This window comes from Sinocyclocheilus grahami, unplaced genomic scaffold, assembly GCF_001515645.1.
Source record: "Sinocyclocheilus grahami isolate Dianchi unplaced genomic scaffold, SAMN03320097.WGS_v1.1 scaffold699.1, whole genome shotgun sequence".
NCBI lineage: Eukaryota > Metazoa > Chordata > Actinopteri > Cypriniformes > Cyprinidae > Sinocyclocheilus > Sinocyclocheilus grahami.
This window is the reverse complement of record NW_015505878.1, coordinates 312,925-336,928: the sequence shown is the minus strand read 5'-3', so window position 1 is coordinate 336,928 and position 24,004 is coordinate 312,925. Positions and strand designations below refer to the sequence as shown.

Genomic DNA, 24,004 nt, shown 5'->3' with positions numbered 1-24,004 from the left:
TGTGTTTTATGTCGTAGAATAAAACGTGAAAGTATCTTGAGCTTGTGTGAATCATGTACCTTATTTTAGGGATTTAACCAAAATCCCATTCAAAAAAACCCATTGACTCTGGGACGATGGAACCGGAAGTGCTAAAATGCTAATTCGCTTCTGGGTTTTTGCATACAAAGTGACATCATAGTTCCACCACTCTATTGCAGTTTGATCAAATAATGAGTCAAGAAAGAGATGCAGTTCTCTTCATTCTCTTCATATAGAAGGACAAGTTGAGAAAAGTGCATTGTGGGATATGATATTCACTGTAGTGTGTTTGTATACATCACATTTTAGCAAATTTTCTAGGTCATCCTGGTCTTTCATTCTTGCAATATCAGCCTACATATTGCATACTAAAAAAATAATATGAGTAGGTATTATTCCTTTAAGGACAAACCCAGGCACGTCCCCTCTATAGTGCACCTCAGAGCACGTTCAAGCTTGTTTCTTTAATGCATAGTCACCCAAAAAAGGTTCAAAGGAGTATAGTGTTCGGGTCCATACACACAGTAGTTATTGTTTGGCACTTGTCTGTTGGCTTTGTTCTAAGTGGAGGGGACGTGGCCGTCATTACACAGCAAAGAGAATCTTAAACGGCAGCTGCAGATTTTTATGGCCTTGTTTCGTCTGCTGCACCACCCCCACCCCATACCTCCCCTCCACTCCTTCAGTTTGCACAAGAAAATATTTCCAGATGTTCCAAGAAAAGACCTCTATTTCAGCTGCAAGGTCCGTGTGAGGTTCACAAGTCTTGCCAGAGGCGGCGTATTCTTTGACAATTGAGTCCTGCGGTGGTAGTTATGTTATAAGCTGCTGTAAATCCGACAGAGGTGACTAGTTTCTGCCAAGGTTTAGTGACGAATTTAAAAAACGAAACATTCTGCATTCTATCTATGACTATCTGTCTGTCTCTCTATTGTTCTATCTACCATTCTATGTATAGTTCTATCTATTGTTCCTGTCTGTCTGTCTCTGGCTATATCTATTGTTCTATCTGTCTGTCCATCTGTCTGTCGTTTTATCTGTCTGTCTCTAGTTATCTATCGTTCTATCTGTCTGTTGGTTTGTTTGTTTGTAAGGGATTATCTACTAGGGATTCTCATTTAGGTCTCATTCTCATAAATTTTCCAGACAGACAACCGTTGCTTGTTATCTGAACCTTAACTGTTAATGGAATCGGCCGATTTTCCTCATGATCAGCCCGGATCGGTGATCGGCCGGCCAGTCTCACTTCTTTCCGATTTCGAGCCGATCCGTTTTGTTACCAGCGGCACAGGCAATAACGTCAGCCGTGCATTCTCGCTCTCTTCTCTCCAACGACCCCTTCTCTCTCACATACACACACGTCTCATTCGCTCCGGTTAAATAGTGCTTGTATTGCGCATTATTTGAGTCATTTCCGCAGGTTTCGCACTTAGACCAAACGCTCGCTCACCACCACTGATCTATATTAGTGGAGCGCACAAGCCGCGCTCAGTCTCAAACAGCTTGGGAACCACAAATACCAAAACGAGTACATACATACAAATACATACAACATTGTCATGGCGAGTATCCAGTTAAACACAGTCAGTTTTGGAACGTTAAATAGTTGAGAAAAAGAACGCATGTTGTGTAACAGTATATTTATGCTGCTGTCTGTCATGTTAATCAACGAACAAAAGACAAAGAAAATAATTTTCTGCTCTTGACTGAATACGTTTTATAACTTTAATGGTAAGCATTAACCTGTATTTAATTTGTACAATGAAGTCTACAGAGTCATGTTAATCAAAGAACAAAAGACAAAGAAAATTATTTTCTGCTCTTGACTGAATACGTTTTATAACTTTAATGGTAAGCATTAACCTGTATTTAATTTGTACAATGAAGTCTACAGAAATGAAAGTAATCAAATATAAAACAACACTGGATGTGTTATTTTACATTTGATTACTTTAATTTCTGTAGTATTTCTTAACTGAATAAAAACTTACTTAACCTGAAAAACTTAGTTTCATAGCTCTCTTTATTCTATTGCATTTATTTGTGCTGTTGTTTGCAAATTTTTTTTAATTTGTTCTTATTTTATTACTGACTTTTACTTGTTTTTTTTATGAAAATAAAACTTTGAGTTGAAAAAAAGTAGATTTTTGTTTGTATATGCTGTCAATTATAGTTCTTAGAAAGAAAATCGGAATCGGCAAAAATCGGTATCGGCAGATCACACTAACAAATAGTCAGAAATCGGAATCGGCCATGAAATTTGCAATCGGTGCATCTCTAGTTTTAAGTGCTATAATCAGGTCCCCGGTGCATTTACTAACCAAGGAAACGTGAAACCGATTAACCCAGTAACTTTGTTTTGGTAAGCCTTTTTCTGCAAGCGTCTGAAAAAGCGAGCACGTCTGATTTCACTCCCCTAGTGACATTGCAAAGGGATCTCATTATAATATTACCGCCCATTAATCTGTAAGTTTCCACCCACGGCACCGTCATTTTGATTTTGAAGTGACAACGGTGTACCAGTTCTAATGCCATGGCAAAAGTTTGAGCAAAACATGCTAACTGTTCTGCCTTTGGCTGCACAGACGAGCACAAAACACTATTTAGAGTCCCAGCCTCAGATACAAGAGAGCAGTGGATTTATTGATTTATTTACTGTATATTGCTGCTGCCACACAGATCTAAAATAAACATGCAGTTTATTTCCCAGCTGTTTACCTTCATAGAACGACTGTTTTTGTAACTCATGTGTTTTTAACGTAAACTTGTGTGTGAATGAGAACTTAGTTTAGTACTCACATGCTGTGACAGCCGCTTTCTGTCCGTGTGCTTCAGATGTGTGTACTCAGAAAACCATATATCAGAAGTTTAAACTAATATGGTTTAAAACGCATGATTTCAGCGCGATAAACATGATAATCAGAACCAAAACATGTTTTTTAGCAGGTACGAGCTGTAATAGTGCAGCTCTATTCTGGAAAAGGGGGCAGGGAGCTGCAGCTCATTTGCATTTAAAGAGACAGACACAAAAAACAGTGTGTATCTGCTTCCTCTCAAAATAGGCATTTTCAAAATCATATAAATGATCTGTGGGGTATTTTGAGCTGAAACTTCACAGACACATTCTGGGGACACCTGAGACTTATATAACATATTGTAAAAAGGGGCATAATATGTCTACTTTAATTAAAACATGTCGGCTCAACATCGTGATGTCTATCAGCCATCGGCGATGGAAGATGGCATTGTCTATCGGCCCAACCCTACTAACTGTAAATATGTTGCCTCTGATTAGGTAACAGCAATGCTTCAAATTTCCAGGAAAACATCTGTCTATTATTTCTTTTAGGTGGTTTAATATGCTATCCTTTATTTAAAATATTTATTTTCTTATTTTAGGTTACTTTAAGCTTCATAATAGGTGGTTTTGAAATGTTTTTTTGTCATTTTGTTAAATATTCTGACCCTAGCAGTTGCTCCATGAGCACTAGACATATTTAAATTAATACTTAAATGTAAGAAAATCAATTTTGTGCCACCTAGAAATGGTCAAATCCATGAGGAAAGCTTATGTTGTCCATGTTTCTTACTCAAATCAAATCTGGGCCTTCTTTTCCAGATCCCGTACAGAAGAAAGTGCCTTCTCTGACATTCCTACTTGAAGCTGCTCACCGCTCTCATCCTACATTGTAAACAACACTGGCTTGGCCTCCAAAAAGATCTCAATTCCTCAGACTTGCCAAAGCACAAGGAACTGACAAGCTCTTTCCATTCACGGACATTATTAGATATCATTCCAAGGAGAGCCATTGCCTTCAGATATTGCTGTCCACAACCATCGGCTCAAGACCATTTGGAGACCTGAAGCATGTTCTTATTGTCGCGGCAGTGTTGTGCACCTGGGAATAAATGACTGATGAACGACTTGGCAGAGATTTGACAGCTTCACTGATAGCAGCCATCTCCTGTGCGACAGCCACCGGGGGTCTGAATGTGACATCTCTATTTAAAGGGCCTTGCTAACAAACCACAAAACAACACAGAAATACGTTCACAGACTTTTGAACCCAAATCAACAGTCCCGCTACTGACACCGTAGAGGTTCTCAAACAGCTATGGCTTTAAACATTGCGTCGATGCGAGACACAAAATGGCTGACGCTCGAGGTGTGCCGGCAGTTTCAGAGAGGGACGTGCTCGCGCAGCGATGAGGAATGCAAATTCGCTCACCCGCCCAAGAGCTGCCAGGTGGAGAACGGACGGGTGATCGCCTGCTTCGACTCGCTGAAGGTAAGACTTGACGTATCTTTTTTTGTAAGCAGCAATGTGAGGACATGGATCATGCTGTATTTTCATTAATTAGTCCTTTTATGAGTAAATATTTATTGAGTAATGTTTTGAGTTTCATATATAAATTCAAAGAGCATTTAGCACGGCTATGGGATGTTTTAAGGAACGAAGTTTGGTGGAATGCCTTTAACTATGGTAAAATCGCTATTTCATTGCATTTTTCTTGGTTTTATTAAACGACGGCAACAGCAATATGATAAAAGACATACATTTTCAATAAATAATTACGTTTATTAATAATAATTCCAACATTGCAACTTGGCTCATTACTATAGAATTGCAGTCGCATACATTTTACGTCTTCAAACACAGTTCATCTTATCAAAATTTAGAATCTAGAAGTGACAAAATCATAGTGACTTTATATCCCAGACAATACAGTAATTGCGATTCCTCCACCAAATAACATATTTCATGTGTGTAACTGTAGCCAATATATGTCGCAGTTTAGCTAGTTATCGAATTCAATGTGTGGTCATATCAACGGATTTTAGAGCTGGAACCATTTGTTTTATAATATGTATGTCAAAGAGCATTTTGCATGCCTAAAGGACATTTAATGACTTTTAAGTATTGTAAAATCACTCAAATCATTAATGCATTGTAAGCCATGAAGCAAACAACACTACAAACCACATGAAGCATTGCAAATTAAATGACCGAATTAAAAATGAAGAAATATGAAACTTTTGTTCTAAAGATGTTGGTTTATATATACAGTGTGTGTATATGTGTGTGTGTATATATATATATATATATATATATATATATATATATATTGTTTAAACTAGACATTTGTATACACATTTAGGGTGCTTTCACACTTGGTTTGCTTGCCTGATCCGAACCCGAGTTCGATTGCTCCCCCCTGCCCCCGCTGGACTGCGTTCATATTATTTTATTTGGGTCCGAACCGCGTTTGTGTCATCAAGCCAGCAGCTGTTTACCCCGTTGCTTGGTAACGACGGCGCAGGAGAAGGTGGCAAATGCATAACATTGCTCTCTGCACTTTTATACATTTAAGTTTTTGAACCGTTCGTTTTGTTTACAAAGCTTCGGTACATAACGGCACTTACGTCTGTCTTACAAATGTACTGCAAATGCTCTAAAGAATGCTGAAGGCTAACAGAAATTAGATGTACAGCTGTCTGTTTGCAGCGCGTCAGTTACGCTCATCAGGAAAGTGAGTGAAACGCACACAAACACGCATTTTTATCAAATAATACGTCATTAATAGTGGTTCACTTCCGCGATTTGGTACGATTGTGTTCACGTCAGCAGCGAACCATACCGGAGTTCACATGATCCGTACCCCAGACCACCCTTTTTAAGCGGACTCTGGTACGGTTCGCGGGTGCGCACTAGTGGTCGACCGATATATCGCCACGGCCGATATTTGTCATTTTTAAAATATTGGCCTCGGTTTCTGTTTGGCCAATGCGTTCAGGGCGGGACTTTTATTTTGACTGCGCTGAGAGCTGCAGCACCTGAGCACACAGTGCTCACATACTCCCTCTTGTTCGCCGTCTTCGTTAACAGTTCTGTCCGTCTAATAATCCGATGTTAAACAAAGGAAGTATTTCTGTCTAAAGTAGACTTTAGATGAACTGTTAAACAAAGGAATTAAAATGTATACAAAAAGTATTATAACGATTGCTTTTATATTATTAGTAATAGAAAGGCAAACATTATAATACTTTCTCATTTGCCGTCAGCATTCAGCAAATACGCATTTACATAATTTAAACAAATCTTTGAATGGCTAATGAAAATTTAATTTCACAAAACTTGCAAACTTAGTTGAATCCAGTTGTGAGATCTTGTTAAGTGTGCATGTGACCTGCATGATCGCGTGTTCTCTGCGTGACTTTCGGTCTGTGCAAATTGAATGCTTTAAACATTACATTTGTGATTTCAAATTATGCTGCGCTTTATGCATTTGCCCACTGTCATATTCATGTCAAATGAGTGTTACCTTGGCTTTATCTGGAAAAATATGATTCCCAGTGCATACAAACTTCCCAGAATACTGAGTGCTCTGTTGGTTACAGTTTACTTCCTTTTTAATTATATTTATATTTTTAAATATAAAGTATAAGTATGTTTATTTTACAAATTTGTTTTTTAATCCATTTTCAAATGATTTCAAACTTCTTAAATATTAATTAAAATAAATACAAAAAATGTCGGTTTTGCATCGGCTGTCAAAAAAACAATATTGGTCGACCACTAGTGCGCACCCGAGTTCGGACATCATCCAAACGAACCAAACTCTGACATCAATTGAACCCGGGTGCGCACCAAAAGTGCTAGTGTGAAAGCACCCTTAATTACTTTGTGAGTTTAGGGATGTCATTAGCAGCGGTTCATTGGAGTGGACGAATCTTTTGGTGCAATTTGTTTAGGTCATGATTCTCTGATTGGTGGAGATTTTTCTGCCGAATCATGGGTAATGTAGTTTTTCAACAGGAATTCCACTGTTAAAAACGATTCTTTTAGAAATAAGTTGAAGCAGTGTGGGCTAATGGCTTACATACTATTGATTAACAACTTTGTAGCTCAAAAGAGGTCTGTCTTTAACTGTTTATAAGTTACCATTAAAAATTAATTCCCCAATGGAGAAAATTAATTTGTACTTCCAGAAAAAACAACTGTTGCGCACTATTTCATAAATGTAACTGTAAGCTATTTATGTAGCCATTTAGCTAGTTATTTCATTCATATACTATTGAATCAGTGTGCATTTAGTGTGTACATAGATAAACTTTAAAGCTTTATCTGTTTGTTTTATTATATGTAATTTCACATTGATTGGTGTGCATAAGCACCATTTTTGACTGTTGATCAATTTCTAGGCAATGATTATTATGTAAATGAAGCATGAGAACTTGCTGAGCCCAGTAATTGCTGAGTGAACGTCATCAATTTTTGGGGGATACTTTTTGTGTTGCTGGCAAATAGCTTGTCTTAGTGCAGCACTCTGAAATTAGAATGCATGTGTCAGCGCTGCCACACTGCATACTGCACACTTCAAATAAAGCTGACCTATAGAGAGCGAAAGGCCAGCGCTGCTCTCTCATCCAGGCAGTTTTATATCTTTCCATCTAATGTTACCATGCCACGTCCATCATTTATACGGCCTGCTGGTGGATTTCCGTTAAAGTCAATGCTGTTTTTAGAACCTTAACCATGTGCAAAACAAACTAATATAAACGCAGTGACCGATAATTAAAGTATCAGATGTTAGCCTATGCTCTGTGGTATACTTGCACGTAGCTGTCTTTTTTTTTTTTTTTTTTTTTGGTTAAGTTTCTGTTAATATGAGAGATTTTAAAAGGCATCTCTAATTTAAGTAGCACAATGGCATTTGAGTTTCAGTACTTCCATGAATCGGTTCAAACTATTTTTATGAAATATATTAGTGCACATGCACCATCGGTTGAATTCTATAATAATCTGCCAAACAAAAAATCCGCAATATCGCTTGTGTTTAGGCTAATAAATTAATTGTGGAATGGTTTATTAATGGGGTTTTTTTGTTAGTTTTTTTTAGTTAAAACACAGTGCTCATGGTAGCACACTTAAATATAGTCCACATACATCATGTGCATGTTTGCATGTGCATGACTGTAGCAGTGGTGCTTTAAATTAGATGGATTTAAACACAATGTTTCCAGGAGGGTTTTAAAGCACAGTACATTAAGAAACACTCAAATAAATAAAAAAACTCAGTTTTTTCTTTTATATAGATTTCTTTTTCAATCTTTTTTTTCAACTGGGTTTTTTACGCAATCGGTTTAAACAAGTTGACTTAAATAACTTCATATTTTCCATGGTCAACCATCATAACCTATTCATATTTGGCAACCACTGTAAACTAGTGTTATTTTAGTATAATTGAGATACTATTATAGTTTTTATACATTTTTGCTGAAATTAAATAATTTAATTAGTTTTTCATTTATAATTTTTATTTTAATTTTACTTAGTTTTAGTGTTTTCGTGTATTTATTAGTTATTATATGCAGCAATGTTTTCATGGGCAAACACCACCTTTTTTTAATAATACATAATGTAATGGTGATTATTATTAATCATAACAAGTTATTTATTAAACATTGGTGTCTTTCATCATATTCTTCTGGTAAACCATGAGACTGTGGTTTATAGTGATCACAAAGTGATCTTTTGGTTTAATCTGGGTCACATAATGTTTCCCGACACAGTTGGTCATGGGGTGAGCAATACAGCAGCTCACATGTTTTAATGCAGGGAAACACTGCGCCGGTGACATAAAACTGGAGCATGTCCGATCTCTCACTGGAATAATAGTCTTAAGCCCCGTTCACGCTAGCAGCGACTTTTGTCGGCTGGCGATGAGGTTGCTAGTGGGTGTTCTCAATACTGGTTGCCTTGAGAGCGAATCAGGTTTCTTGCCGCTAAGTACAAACATTTTGGAGGCAAAAGACTAAATATAATCTAAATCTAAATTAAATCTGTACATACAAACAAAAATGAATGAGAAACGGAGCCTACTTTCTTCCTTTGCATATGTTTATCTACGGCGCGAGAGGAGAACGATCACATGAGCTCTACCGTCTTCTTTCCTATTGGCTGTCGCTCCCGAAAGTCACTCTTCATTTGTATAAAGTTGAAGGATTCTGAAATTTGTCGCTGGACACGCCCCATCTGGTCGCCAAAGGCCACTGTCACTCGTGTCGCCGGAAATCGCCAGCTCTCCATTGAAATGAATGGGATTGTGTCGCTTTGCTGTTGAGTTTAGCTTGTAGTGTGAACGGGGCATTAGATGGTACATACCTTCATGTGTGCCGTAGTTCTTCAAAAAAATTAACAAATAAATAAACTCATCAACATTGTGCTCTGCCGTTTATCTCGCAAATTAGGCAAGGTCACTATGTAGGTCAGTGCCAGAGGACAGTGTTACGATCACTTTAGGCCATGAGGCATGAGGGTGATAGCAATACAGTCAACCTGTGAGCTTGTTTTCTTCCTGTAGAGTTTGCATAAAGCTGTATATTTGAAAGATGCACTGCATTATGCGCTTTTGGCTGATTGCGTCAGTGTTTGTTAGTTCATTGCAGACCTAAAGCTGATATGTGACAGTTTAAAAGATTTACTGAAATACTTTAACTTGTATTGCTTTTCTGTCTGCATTTAAATAAGCCAAAGCTTCTGACATCAAAAATATGTGGTCGTTCGTGCTCAGGGTTTCAGTTCGCAGGGCAAAAGTTACATTTATTTTGGCAACATCATCCTGTAAAACCTTTTTTTTTTTTGTGGAGTCTCATCTCTGTTATTAAGAGGTGAGTCAAAGATCTAGTGAATTACTGTAATTTGCCATCGACTTACGGTCTATTACGACAGTTCAGGTCTGTCAGAGATGATGGCTGTCTAATGCAATAACAACCGCCTTCAGTTAGGATCCATTTCTTAGTCTGTCTGTCTTTGTACAATTGACCAAACCGTTTTGTACATCATACAGTTGTTAAGGTTTTCTGGGTGGTTGCTATGTGGCCTTCATGTGATTCCTGTCACAGTTTGACAAGTCTGAACCAAATCTGAACCTTAACTGCTAACACTCTTTCTTGGTTTTCTCTGATCAATTACACCCAGACATATGGATTCTCAGTCTAAAAACTGTTTGAAATTTAAAGAAAATATTTATAAACTATACTTTTTAAATTATAATAATTTATAATCTGTATTTATAATATATTGTTTTTAGGGGTGCTCCGATCAGGATTTTTGAGACCGATCGCTGATCACAGAAAGCAGTATCTGCCGAAACGATCACCAATACCGATCTCTTTAAAGCCTTCTTTTTATCATTTATAACTATTTATAGTGATACTCCAATCAGGATTTTTAGACATTTATTCAGGGCCTGAATTTCATTTTTGAAAAATGACTCTTGTGAGAGGGGAAGCAGCTTTCACACAGGAGTCCGCTACTGATCCGTGGCGGTTTACTACAAAAACAACATTTATCCATTTTGATTTCAAATCCAAACATTGTCACTGAAAATGCTTTTTTAGCATTGCAATTCTTTTTTTTACACAGTACAGTAATACAATCTTTCACAGACATGTTTAAACACAATAAATATAAGCAACACATTATTCAGTGCTTTTTATTCTTGCATTTACTTCTAGATTTATATATTAAGTTGCTCAAGCAAGTGGCAAAACATTTAAACTACTTTTCTTACGTTATCACAAACTTACCATTGACAGAAATAGTCAGCTCTACTGCCTTTTTCTTTTGCGTTGAAATCTTTATTATAAGCAATCCTGCAGTTCATAAAGAACTTTGTTTTCCTTCCTCCACCAGTGCCATCTATTATTGCCTTGTTTATCTAAAAGTGCTCTTTCCCTTTAAATCTAGCCAAAAAGCCATATGTATTGACTGTGAAACACAGTATAGACTTTAATAATATGCATTTATGGTGTAGTTACTACATTTTCGTGTCAATCCATGTTCATATTTACTGCAAAAATGCGCTGTTACTTTAATTCAGCGCTTGCAGCACAGCATTAGACTCGGTGCGGTCGGAAACGATCTGCACTGCACCAGACGCACCGCTTGTGGAGCGCACTGCCGGACCGCAACCGTGGGCACGCTTTATTAATCTGTTAACATTAATCTGTTAAGAGGGGAAAAAATACGCACCACATTCTCACTGCAAACGTAGTAATGTGAACCTGACATTATGTGTGTGCGCTGCGAGTGTGCATGAGTGCACGGTCTCCAGAAAAGCGTGCGAGCGCTGAATGGTTAAACACTGGCAAGAATTAAAAAGTAATGCAATTTATAAACTTTAGTGACGATGTGACACTGCCTCGATTGTGCAAGTGACAATTCCTTGCAAGTGTCAACTGTGCAGCTAGCTTATAGTGCAGATGCGATGTGGTGATTTGAAGACATTTGCATATTTTGAGAGAGAGCGCGCGGTGATTCACTCACACTGTTTGTGAAATTATGTCTCATAGAAAGTTTTCAAATTACTTTATATACAGCATTATAATTATTTTACCCATGCCAGACTGAGACGGTGCTGCTGCATGTTATGCCAGGCGCGTCATCAGCTTGAGATCGGCCTTTTTAGAGACCGCCGTTATGTGTGTGCGCTGCGAGTGTGCATGAGTGCACGGTCTCCAGAAAAGCGTGCGAGCGCTGAATGGTTAAACACTGGCAAGAATTAAAAAGTAATGCAATTTATAAACTTTAGTGACGATGTGACACTGCCTCGATTGTGCAAGTGACAATTCCTTGCAAGTGTCAACTGTGCAGCTAGCTTATAGTGCAGATGCGATGTGGTGATTTGAAGACATTTGCATATTTTGAGAGAGAGCGCGCGGTGATTCACTCACACTGTTTGTGAAATTATGTCTCATAGAAAGTTTTCAAATTACTTTATATACAGCATTATAATTATTTTACCCATGCCAGACTGAGACGGTGCTGCTGCATGTTATGCCAGGCGCGTCATCAGCTTGAGATCGGCCTTTTTAGAGACCGCCGATCAATCATCCCAAAGCGATTATCGGTCGATAGTGATCGGTAGCCAATCAATCGGAGCGCCCCTAATTGTTTTCTGATATTTTTGCTGGAGATATAGATATATATATATATATATAAAAAAGCAGCAGTTTAGCTCATTTTTCTTGCTCATTGTTTCCCAAAACATTAGACATTTTTAGTATGAGAGTGTAAAGACGTTCTAATTGCATTAGAATTTTAGTGCTTCATTGAATCAGTTCAAATTGTCCTTTTTAATGAGCTAGTTCAAATCTTCTGATTCATTGTTTTAAGTGTGTTTAGTGTTTCACCCTACTCTATGAATAATTAATGGATTTTATGCATTGTTTTATTCACAATTAGAAAAAGTTGTAGTGCCAAACACTCATCCAAAAATATGTGCAAAAAAGTGCAAATGTGCCTCATTTGCACTTTTTTTGCGCACATTTTCGTGACCTCTGAGCAATAAATGTTATATGCCTTTTTGGCTGAATCTGGACGAGTGTGGATCTCTTTCATCTCTATATTATTATAATGTTTTATTAAAATAGTGGATTTTTTTTAATACGGTGTTATATTAGTGCACATAAAACTTAATTAAATAATAACAATAATAAAATAAATAATTATTAATCCTTTCTTCTGTTCATTTAAAGTGTCCTTCTGTGCCCCTATTATGCCATTTTTAAGGTTGCTAATATTGTTTTATGAGTCTCCTAAAACAGGTTTACATGCATGCAAGGTCAAAAAACATGTTAGTTTTCTCAAAAAATAGATTTCATTTTATGTCATTTCTAAATGATTCGTAAACGACTTCAAAGAATCAGTCTCTCTAAACCCCTCCTTTCCGTGAGCCCTCAATGCTGTGATTGGTCAGATGGCGCAGTCCTTTGTAATTGGTCCAGAGCCATAGAGATATTGGCTCTGGATTGGTCTACCGCGTACAGTGCATGTCGGAAATGAAACTCCCATTGCCATGACTGAATGACAGCCCTGTAGACTTGTCAATACATAGAAAAGATGGTATCGATTGTACCTTACCAATTCGAGCCGGAGTCTGATGAAGAAACGGTTGAACTGGCTGATCGACAAGAGACTGATTCGCAAGCACGACTGGAGCAGGACGTTTCTCAGTGGTAAGTGTCAAGTGTTAACAAGTTTGTGGCAATTATAAGATGTGATAAAACAATTACTCTCACAGCGTAGGATACAGCGTCTTCTCCACATGATGTTAACCACACAGAAATTTTACTGTTTGTGGGCGGGCAAGTTGGTGACATAGAACGTGGGCAGACATTATGCAAATGTGTTACTTCGTGACATAGAGCCATAAAAGAATAAGATTCGAATTCCTGACGACTTGTTTAGGCGATTGCGAACTGACTCTTTTTTTTAATTTATTTAAATTTTTTAAATTTTTGATAGACAATAACTTTATTTATCGTGCACTGTCGGCTTCACAACTTTGCAGATAGTTTATGTTCACATACAGCTACATGACACACTGCATGAAAGGTAATATTCGAAAAGGCATAATAGGGGCACTTTAATGGAAAAACCTTGAATATTTTAACTAAATTGAAATTAAAATGTTTTATTGATAAAAAAAAAAAAGTGTATTGGTGCATATAAATCAAAATAATTAAATAATAATTATTAAATAAATAATTATACATCATCTTTCCTAATGTTCATTTAATGACAAAGTGTGGAAAACTTGCCTTGAACATTTTAACTACATTTTACTCTTTTCTTTAAATAGTTTTAGAGCAAATACATGAAAATTGCAAAATATATTAGTTTAAAATCTGTAGCTATACTGTACAAGAAAAGCTGTACAAAATCCAATCAATAGTTGGGTCCTGTTGTGTTTGGTTCAGTCATCTGACCTCTAGAACTGAGTATATGCATCTTGGAGATGGTGTTTTGCTGTATTAATTCAATCTCAAACACAAGGGCCTTTTGAGCTGGTTTCTTTGGCCCCTGGGAGTCAACGGTCATCAGATTTTCTCATTCACTTGCAGCTGGAGGTGCTGCTGAGACTCGTGAGCTCCTCTGTCTGTGTTGACCTTGGGAAGATGCACAAAAGCCCAAGTTGTTTTCTAATCAGCCATGTGCTCTGCATTAACTGATAATGTATCTGGTCAGTGGGCTCATTTGTACCATTCACTGTTTCATTGTGACACCATCCTGCTGCCCTCAGCATTTGCACAGCGGCCGTGAGATTCTGCTGTTTGTCCTGTTAAAATGCAGGTGTGTGCTGCATTGTGCTGCACATCCTGTCCAGACCAGCACAAAGAGATCCAGCTGAGAGTCTGCTAGTATGAACAAATTTTTTATTTATTTTTTTAGTTTTTTGTCAAGTTTTCTATTTTTATAGAAGGTACAGCACAGTGAATTTCCTGCTTGACCGCAGCATGACGTCTGTTTTTTTTGTCAGATAAATACTAGGAGTGTAAATCGGATGGTTCGTCACAATACAATACGATACGATATCGATTCTCATACCCAGCTATACGATATTTGCCGATACTTCAGAAAATTCTACGATACGATTTCGATACGATTCGATACAGGAGAATATCAATCGATATATCTATTATTATATTATATACCTATTTTAAACAACCATCTACATTTTTATTAACTCACAAATGCAACCAAAACACATAACATGAACATTTATCTTAAATTTTCACATTCTGTTCCTCAATTGGGACATTCACAACAAAAAATAGGCCTACAATTTATTTATTTTTTTAATAAAGAAAAATAAATAATTGAAAAAAAAGTCACACACAAGATCAGTAATCTTAAGATATGACAACAGTCAAGACAGTCTTTCAAGTTTCTGTGCTAAAATATGCAATGTGTAAAATAATGTAAATCTTCATTAGGAAACAACACAAATGAGGTACTCCAATTGTAGAAAAAATACATTAATATAGAAAGATTAAAAAAAATAAATAATCAAAAATAAAGCTGTTAACTTTTTTTTGGCTGCTACTATGGGCTCAGTGCTAAACCTTTTTTTACAGATAACCAAATTACAAACAATAGCAGAAAATAAATACAATATAACAAAGACAAATTAAATAAACAGTGCTTTTCAGGTTTTTCAGGTAGATCTAAAATAAATTTTCAGGTACAGAAATGTAATAACTGTAAAATAACAATGCATAGTCTTCACTGTATAGATTAATCCTTTTAAAAGTTGTTCAGTCAAAATCAGTGAAAGATTTTTTTCTTTGACAGAAGTTTTCTGTTAGTCTGCTTTCACTTTAAGAAGGAAAGCACGGATCCAATATACTGATACACATGCGTTTTCTTTCTCAACTGTTTACGTTAAGACATAGCCCTAACAGACTGTGTTTACTAGGATATTAGCCAAGGCGCACATGTTGATGTAATTTGGTCTGTATTTGTTCATCCATGCACAAAAAAGCGGAAGAGAGCTCAATTAGTTATTAGCATGCTGTTGATGCGGCTGTCTATATGCGTGCGCTTTGGATGTGTGCACGTGTCACTGCGCACTGAAAACTTCTCACAAGCGCTCGACAGTTCCATCAACTATCCCGAGTGTCTTTTATGCTCGCCCTTCAGGCAGTCTTATCGTCTCAGTGTTGGGGGTAACGCATTACAAGTAACGCGGGTTACGTAATCGGATTACTTTTTTCAAGTAACTAGTAAAGTAACGCATTACTTTTTTAATTTACAAGAAAATATCGGAGTTACTTTTTCAAAAAAGTAACGCCAGTTACTTTGTTTTCCCATTTATTGACTGACAAGTCTCCTGTTCCCATATTGAGAGAAATCGGAAATGCAGAGGAGTTGTGTGCACTGTGTGAATATGATATTACTGCAGTTCTAGACTAAATGTGAATGTGCATTAATTCATCCCACTCACAAAAAAAAACGATTTAGTATTCATCAAAATGAATTAAAACCGTGAAATGCAAACTCCGAATATGACGCAAACCTGCAATAATTAAATGTTAAATAACACAAATGTATCTAATCCCATTTTATTAACCAATGTCTTTGCTGCTGACCTTTGATGATCCAGTTCAACCATACTAATGAGCAAAAGTGACTTTAGATAAACTAACAATTGTGCTTCATTGTTTTTTTATTGCTGAAGTGTTTTTCTTCTCCTGCGTTCTACTGTACAGACGTGAATTTACTTTTGCTTCAGCCTGAGGTTTATTCATTACACTTTTTGGTGTGAAAGGGCTTTTACATTTGCTATAAATATAACTTCGTATATTAAAAACAATCAAGCCCTGCTCATATTTAAAAAGTAATCAGATAAAAGTAATGTAACGCGTTACTTTCCATAAAAAGTAACTAAGTAACGTAATTAGTTACTTTTTTAGGGAGTAACGCAATATTGTAATGCATTATTTTTAAAAGTAACTTTCCCCAACACTGGTCCCGACACCTGAGTTTGAACAAGAATGCACGCATTGGCGGTAATGCATTGATGGACATTTGTGAAAATGTGGACAGTGTCAAAATAAGGTGCCTATTTATACTACAGATATCGATATTTTACGTGTGGCATTGATGCATCATATCATTAGACATTTAATCGATGTATCGATCCATATCCCCTAATAAATAATACTGTGATTGTTTTTTAAAAAAAAAGAATTTTTTTTTTTATTTACTATAAATTGGCATAAAATATTATAATTGAAGGGATATTGCTTCTGTAAATACCTTCATACAGTGTTTCCTCTAGGATTTTTTCCAGCTGTGGTGGCAGGACTGTTTCCCATGGACCATGCAGACTCAGAATTGATCTCAGAATAAAAAACAACTACAACAACATAAAAAAAACTTGATTTCTATTGTAAAATAACACTAGATATTCTTCACCATATAAGTAAACAGTAATGACACAGACAGCAGCAGGATTTTTTTATTCATTTATTTTTTATTAAACATTTAACATGTTTTAACATTATTTAACATTTTTATCAGAAGTACTTAACTTCATGAGCTTTGTTAGTTTTCTTTTATTTATTGAGTTGCTCATGGCAAACTGCAATTTCAGATTCGTTTACTGGCTCTGTACCCGACTCCAATGCATTTGTCCTCTCTAACCTAGTTACTGAGAAGCTGGCTGAGCTGCAGCTGGTTGACACTATTGACAGAGGCAGGAAGCGGTGTGAATTGTGGGGGATGGAAAGGAGAGACATTCCCTTCTTCCTAGATAATATACAAATGCCAGAGTCATGTGATGGTGTCCTGACTCTGAATAGGCCGTTGTTGTTGTTTCTCGCTCTCAAGTGTTGTCTGCGCTTGACAAGTCACTTGCATCGGTTGCAGCCGTCAGCGAGAGTCCAGGCACAAATGTCCTAATAACAGCTCACATGTCAGCTAAACATACAGTGGCCGACAGGTCTCAAAACCTGGTGATCTGCCTAGCCAGATATCTGCCTAGCAATATGCGTAAGCTCTTTAGTAATAGTAGTAGGCTATTTCTAATGCAATAATATAATTATTGCTGTTATCTATGAAAGAAAGGTAGAGAGCTTTATAGTGCTTCTTTTTTTCAGATACACAATTACAGTCAAAAAGTATATAAACAATGCCAGCAAGAATGCAAGCTGTTATGAAGGCCATAGGAGGCCTTTATGTGAATAAATACTATTTAGTTGTTTAAGTGTGTATATATATATATATATATATATATATATATATACTATTAAAAGACATTTCTTTTAGATGTATAGCACAGTAATGAGGCAGCAACATATGATAGATAGGACAGAACAAGAAAGGCTATTAATAATCTTTCATTGCACAAAAGTATTATGATACTCCAATACAGAGCGGAACAAAGCACTTATGCGCATCCTGTGCATAGAATGATGCGCTCGAGTCACAGCATGCAGCACTCCGCATAGAAAAGTTCAAAGCACAGAGATATTGATTCGTAGTGTATTATATCTGTGCGATAGTCTTTTCTTTTAACAGTGTTACATTTCTGTTACTGTGCGCGTGAAGAATGATTCATCGTGCTCTCTACTCCAGTGTAGTGATCTAACAGACACCAGGTAGAAAGTAACATGCTTTGGAAACCGCACTAAACTCCAGCAAGATAAAGTACTTTTATGCAAAGCCATTGATCTGTATCTACAGATCAAGTATAATAATGGGAACATTGCATCATCTTGGAGAGAGTTTCATCGTCTTGACTGTCTCACCGAACTCGACGCTCAGTTTGAATGCTGAATGGAGGATGACAGACAGCCGGAGTGGAGAGAAGAGTTTACGTAAACTTGAATTTAACGACTTGAATATTAATCTGAAACTCACATTAAACTACGGAATGGCTTCAGAACACTTGGAATATAGTGCACGGAAAATTTATGGTGCTTTATAATGGTTTTGTGCCTTTCGTGGGGCTTAACAATAACACAATAGTATAAGCACAATATCAGATTTGGATCGATCTCGTCTGACCGATACCCGATCCGGCAGAAAATGCCAGTATCGGAGCGATACCGATCCTGAATATCGGATCAGCGTACCTCTATTAAAAAGCAATTCTGTGCTGTCTGTATTGGATCCGACAGGAATGGCGCAGCACACTTGTGAGTAAAAAATATTTGTACTATGTGTCACTTTTGCTTTGTGTACGTGTCTAACCAAAGTCACAGAAGGCTGCGACTACACTCTTAAAAATAAAGGTGCTTCAAAAGGTTCTTCAAGCGATGCCATAGAAGAACCATTTTTGGTTCCACAAAGAACCATTCAGTCAAAGGTTCTTTTAAAGAACCATCTCTTTCTTTTCTTTTTTTAATCTGAAGAACCTTCTTTCACCACAAAGAACCTTTTGTGAAACAGAAGAACCTTTTTGTCTAAATGGTTCCATAAAGAACCTTTAACATCTGAAGAACCTTTCTATGGCATCGTGAAGCACCTTTATTTTTAAGAGTGTATGAAGGACGTAGCTTGTCAAACAGACACATAGAAAGTTAGTTTACTATGCAAACCTATTATCCAGTCATAGCAGTGGGCGTTTACTTCCAAGTCTTCAATGCGGCACACCCATAAAAACTGAGCGTTTCTCGAGCCGGCCTCAAAACCAGGGTAGAAAATAGCTGATTACTTATTGATTTTGATATTTTTTAATGTAAAAAACACGCGAACATCATAAGTAGACATCAGACAACAGCATAAAATAATTTAAAAAGCCAGTTCATGACCCCTTTAACTAATGGAACCTTATTGTAAAGTGTTACCAATTAATTATTATCCTAAATATATAGGCCTAGTATTTATCCAGCAACAAATTGCATCATGTTCTATGCTGGCATGGTGTAATAAAGCGACAAGTGATAAATCTCATGCATGGTAATCAGAGTTTCAATCCGACTAATCTGATGTCCTGACTAGCCGCAACTGTATATAGGACAGAACAAGAAAGGCTATTAATAATCTTTCATTGCACAAAAGTATTATGATACTCCAATACAGAGCGGAACAAAGCACTTATGCGCATCCTGTGCATAGAATGATGCGCTCGAGTCACAGCATGCAGCACTCCGCATAGAAAAGTTCAAAGCACAGAGATATTGATTCGTAGTGTATTATATCTGTGCGATAGTCTTTTCTTTTAACAGTGTTACATTTCTGTTACTGTGCGCGTGAAGAATGATTCATCGTGCTCTCTACTCCAGTGTAGTGATCTAACAGACACCAGGTAGAAAGTAACATGCTTTGGAAACCGCACTAAACTCCAGCAAGATAAAGTACTTTTATGCAAAGCCATTGATCTGTATCTACAGATCAAGTATAATAATGGGAACATTGCATCATCTTGGAGAGAGTTTCATCGTCTTGACTGTCTCACCGAACTCGACGCTCAGTTTGAATGCTGAATGGAGGATGACAGACAGCCGGAGTGGAGAGAAGAGTTTACGTAAACTTGAATTTAACGACTTGAATATTAATCTGAAACTCACATTAAACTACGGAATGGCTTCAGAACACTTGGAATATAGTGCACGGAAAATTTATGGTGCTTTATAATGGTTTTGTGCCTTTCGTGGGGCTTAACAATAACACAATAGTATAAGCACAATATCAGATTTGGATCGATCTCGTCTGACCGATACCCGATCCGGCAGAAAATGCCAGTATCGGAGCGATACCGATCCTGAATATCGGATCAGCGTACCTCTATTAAAAAGCAATTCTGTGCTGTCTGTATTGGATCCGACAGGAATGGCGCAGCACACTTGTGAGTAAAAAATATTTGTACTATGTGTCACTTTTGCTTTGTGTACGTGTCTAACCAAAGTCACAGAAGGCTGCGACTACACTCTTAAAAATAAAGGTGCTTCAAAAGGTTCTTCAAGCGATGCCATAGAAGAACCATTTTTGGTTCCACAAAGAACCATTCAGTCAAAGGTTCTTTTAAAGAACCATCTCTTTCTTTTCTTTTTATAATCTGAAGAACCTTCTTTCACCACAAAGAACCTTTTGTGAAACAGAAGAACCTTTTTGTCTAAATGGTTCCATAAAGAACCTTTAACATCTGAAGAACCTTTCTATGGCATCGTGAAGCACCTTTATTTTTAAGAGTGTATGAAGGACGTAGCTTGTCAAACAGACACATAGAAAGTTAGTTTACTATGCAAACCTATTATCCAGTCATAGCAGTGGGCGTTTACTTCCAAGTCTTCAATGCGGCACACCCATAAAAACTGAGCGTTTCTCGAGCCGGCCTCAAAACCAGGGTAGAAAATAGCTGATTACTTTTTGATTTTGATATTTTTTAATGTAAAAAACACGCGAACATCATAAGTAGACATCAGACAACAGCATAAAATAATTTAAAAAGCCAGTTCATGACCCCTTTAACTAATGGAACCTTATTGTAAAGTGTTACCAATTCATTATCATCCTAAATATATAGGCCTAGTATTTATCCAGCAACAAATTGCATCATGTTCTATGCTGGCATGGTGTAATAAAGCGACAAGTGATAAATCTCATGCATGGTAATCAGAGTTTCAATCCGACTAATCTGATGTCCTGACTAGCCGCAACTGTATATTAAACAAATTATGATCTATATGGATTTTTATTTATGTATATTTTAGGGATGCAACAATACAGTTAGCCCATGGTTCAATACATACCTCGATTTTTTTTTTTCTTTTTTAACCACGGTTTTTGGTTTGGTTCAGGTTCCGATGGCTTTGCACATCAGAGTGTTTTTTTGCTATTATCAATTTAAAACATGATTTTTTTTTTAAACGAATGAAAAATAATAAATAACTTTACTTTCTGTAAACTGGAGAAAACGTGGATCATATGTCTACTTCATATTTCTTTTGAGAGAAGTATTATTTTTCCTATTTTTTTTTCTCCCCAAAATAGGATGGATTGGCCTTTATTAAGTGCTATAAAGACATGTAATGTCTGTTTCATTCATAAAGTAAGCCAGAGGGCGCCTTTGCGCTGAAACTCCACATATGCTTCACAGAAGTAATAGAACTCATGACGCTCCAGGAAATCCCTATTATGGACAAAGGCATCCAGTTGTCGCTGTAGTGGAGTAAACAAAGATAGAAATGTTTTGAATGATGAAATTTGAAGGCAATAAACACTCGACTGTAACAATGTATCTGTGCTCTTCAAGCCATCTTGGGTATTTTCATAATAATTAAGCATATTTGTAATCAATTGTTAACCGACTATATACTGTACAGAATATATTTTCTGCCTCATGATGATCTGTGATAAGCCACATCAGATCCCAAAAAAAAGTTATTTCAAATATTTGTCTGATGTTGTGGAGTAAAAACATGTTATATAAATGTTCTCTTTTGTTGGACAACAGGTTTAGAAACGCTTGTCATTACAAAGGAAGATGTTCAGTGTGTTGCTTTTTCAAATGCACATTATGAACGGGGAAGCGTTTGCTCATCTCAGCGCTCGCACCAATTCGGAGTGAAATAAACGACACAGAATTGCACAGAAATTATTTAAACGCAAAACTGAATTCACAAGCGCGTAGTGAACCATGGATGTCGCACCGAACAGTTCAATATTGTATTGAGAACTGTAGCATCCCTAATATATATATCCCTAGTATACATTGAGGCATTTTCACACTCAGGAAGGTTTTAGTTTTTTTTGTATTACATTAATTTGTCCTGTTGTTTGTTGTTTATGATGTTTACAAAAATTTTTAATTTTCATGTTTTATGTTTTTTAATGTAATTAAGTTTGTCTTGTTGTTTTGTTAACAGAAAAGACTGCTCTGTTTTTTAATAAATGTAAATTATTACTTTTTTATTTATTATATTCATTTATAATAATATATGTGTATTATATATTAAATAATATTATATATTTATATTTTCATATTTAAAAACGGTTCTGTTTTTAAATAAATAATTGTAAATTAAAATGTATTAAAATAATAAATATAATAATGAATAAAAAAAAAAATTGTTACCATAAAACACATCTTCCAAAATAGATGGTTATTTTTGATGATTTGTAGTGTTTCTAACTACTTATTCAAAGAGTTCAATGTATTTCAGCTACATTTAGCAATGGATTGATTTCACAGTCACTCTTTCTAAGTTGTCTCACCTCAACTGAGAGGACTTGTACGTTTTTTCCCAGTGCAATCTAAAAAAGCGAGCCGCACCCTCACCAGAACAAACATGCGGGGGAATGTGTCCGGCATGGCAGGGTGTCGATCCCCCCTGGTCATTCACAAAACAATGAAATGCTGACTTGAGCTTAACGCTGGGCCACTGCTGGGGAGTGACTTTGATGAGTTCTGCAGCCTCTCATTCCTGACCGGGGCCTCTGACACGTCGGCCTGCATTTGGTCCATGTGACTTCACTTTACCCTGCCATGGGGGTGGGGGAGGCTTCCACATCAATGCAGTATCTGCTCGGACTCGTGACTCCTAAACAGGAAGTGGTCTGTGTTGTTTGGGTGCTCCCGCAGTAGCCGTGCACGTCAGCTGCAGCTGGTTAGTGCTGCTTGTTGCTCTCACTGTCAGCTGCTACTGGTTAACGCTGCAGTGCACCTGCGTGTGCACGCTTTCGCTGGCCGTTCTCTGATGTATGTCTTTCACATACCAATCTGTGTGGAGCCAGGGATCTGTTATGGAATATTGATATATTAGAAACAGACCTTGGAATGGCTCTTGGCTACTGTGTCAATATTCTTTCAAGTGGTTATGGGACTGTTTATAATAACACGCTACCTTGTTCGCTTGGTGCATGTCCTTATTATTATTATTTTTTAAAATGCGTTTTTGTTTGTCAAACATGCTTTACATGAGATTTCAGAGAGCAAATTAGATTTTTAAACTAAATTGCAAAGATAAGACAAATGCATTTGTTTGTTTTATCATTTGTGACCATGCTTTACCACAGAAGATATTAGGTGTAAATATTTAAGTGAACATTAAAATAAGCACTATTTTAAAGCATAGTCCCAATATTTTAACATAAACCTGTAGGCATAAGATTTGTATTGAAAACCTGTATAGTTTCTTATTTTATTGTGCTAAAGTTACATCCAGTCTTTTAACTTTGTTGCAGGGGTGTAGCCATCATTTCAGAAGTGAGGGGGACACAATTATTTATTTATTTATGTCTGATCTCTAACTTTTAATTGGCTAAGTCAAATACACTGCTGGACAATAACCAATAATTTGTATTGTGTAAAATTTTTACCTGTAATGACAATTTTATGATTGGTTTATTTATGTGCGTGCAAGTTACGTGAATCTCAGAGCGGCTCCATTCACAGTCATCTGTGAATAATGTGCACCATTCTATCAGATTTATAAGGTAAATGATTTATAAACCTACTCCAACACAGGAGAATACATCATCTTTCTTAATCTGCTAATTGTTCATCGTGACTTCAATATAAAAGTTTAAACCCTCTGAGTTTGCATTTTTTGATGTCCACATGTTCTTATTCAAGAAATGACAGTGGCTGTAGCATTTCTATCATAAATAAATGGCCAAATATTAAAGATTAAGTGGAAATGTGTATGTGTGTATATATATATATATATATATATATATATATA

At 36.6% G+C, this 24,004-nt stretch overlaps 1 protein-coding gene across 16 annotated transcripts in view; it reads left to right on the top strand.

Annotated features, from left to right (window-relative positions):
* Nucleotides 1-24,004, top strand: part of LOC107559795 (muscleblind-like protein 2a) — a 111,287-nt gene that overhangs the window by 24,676 nt on the left and 62,607 nt on the right. For all 16 annotated transcript variants that reach the window (XM_016243763.1, XM_016243756.1, XM_016243759.1 and 13 more), the window contains exon 2: nucleotides 3,641-4,310. In XM_016243763.1, coding sequence (XP_016099249.1) covers nucleotides 4,137-4,310 — 174 coding nt within the window. In that variant the 5' untranslated portion in view covers nucleotides 3,641-4,136. The remainder of the gene's footprint in view (nucleotides 1-3,640; nucleotides 4,311-24,004) is intronic.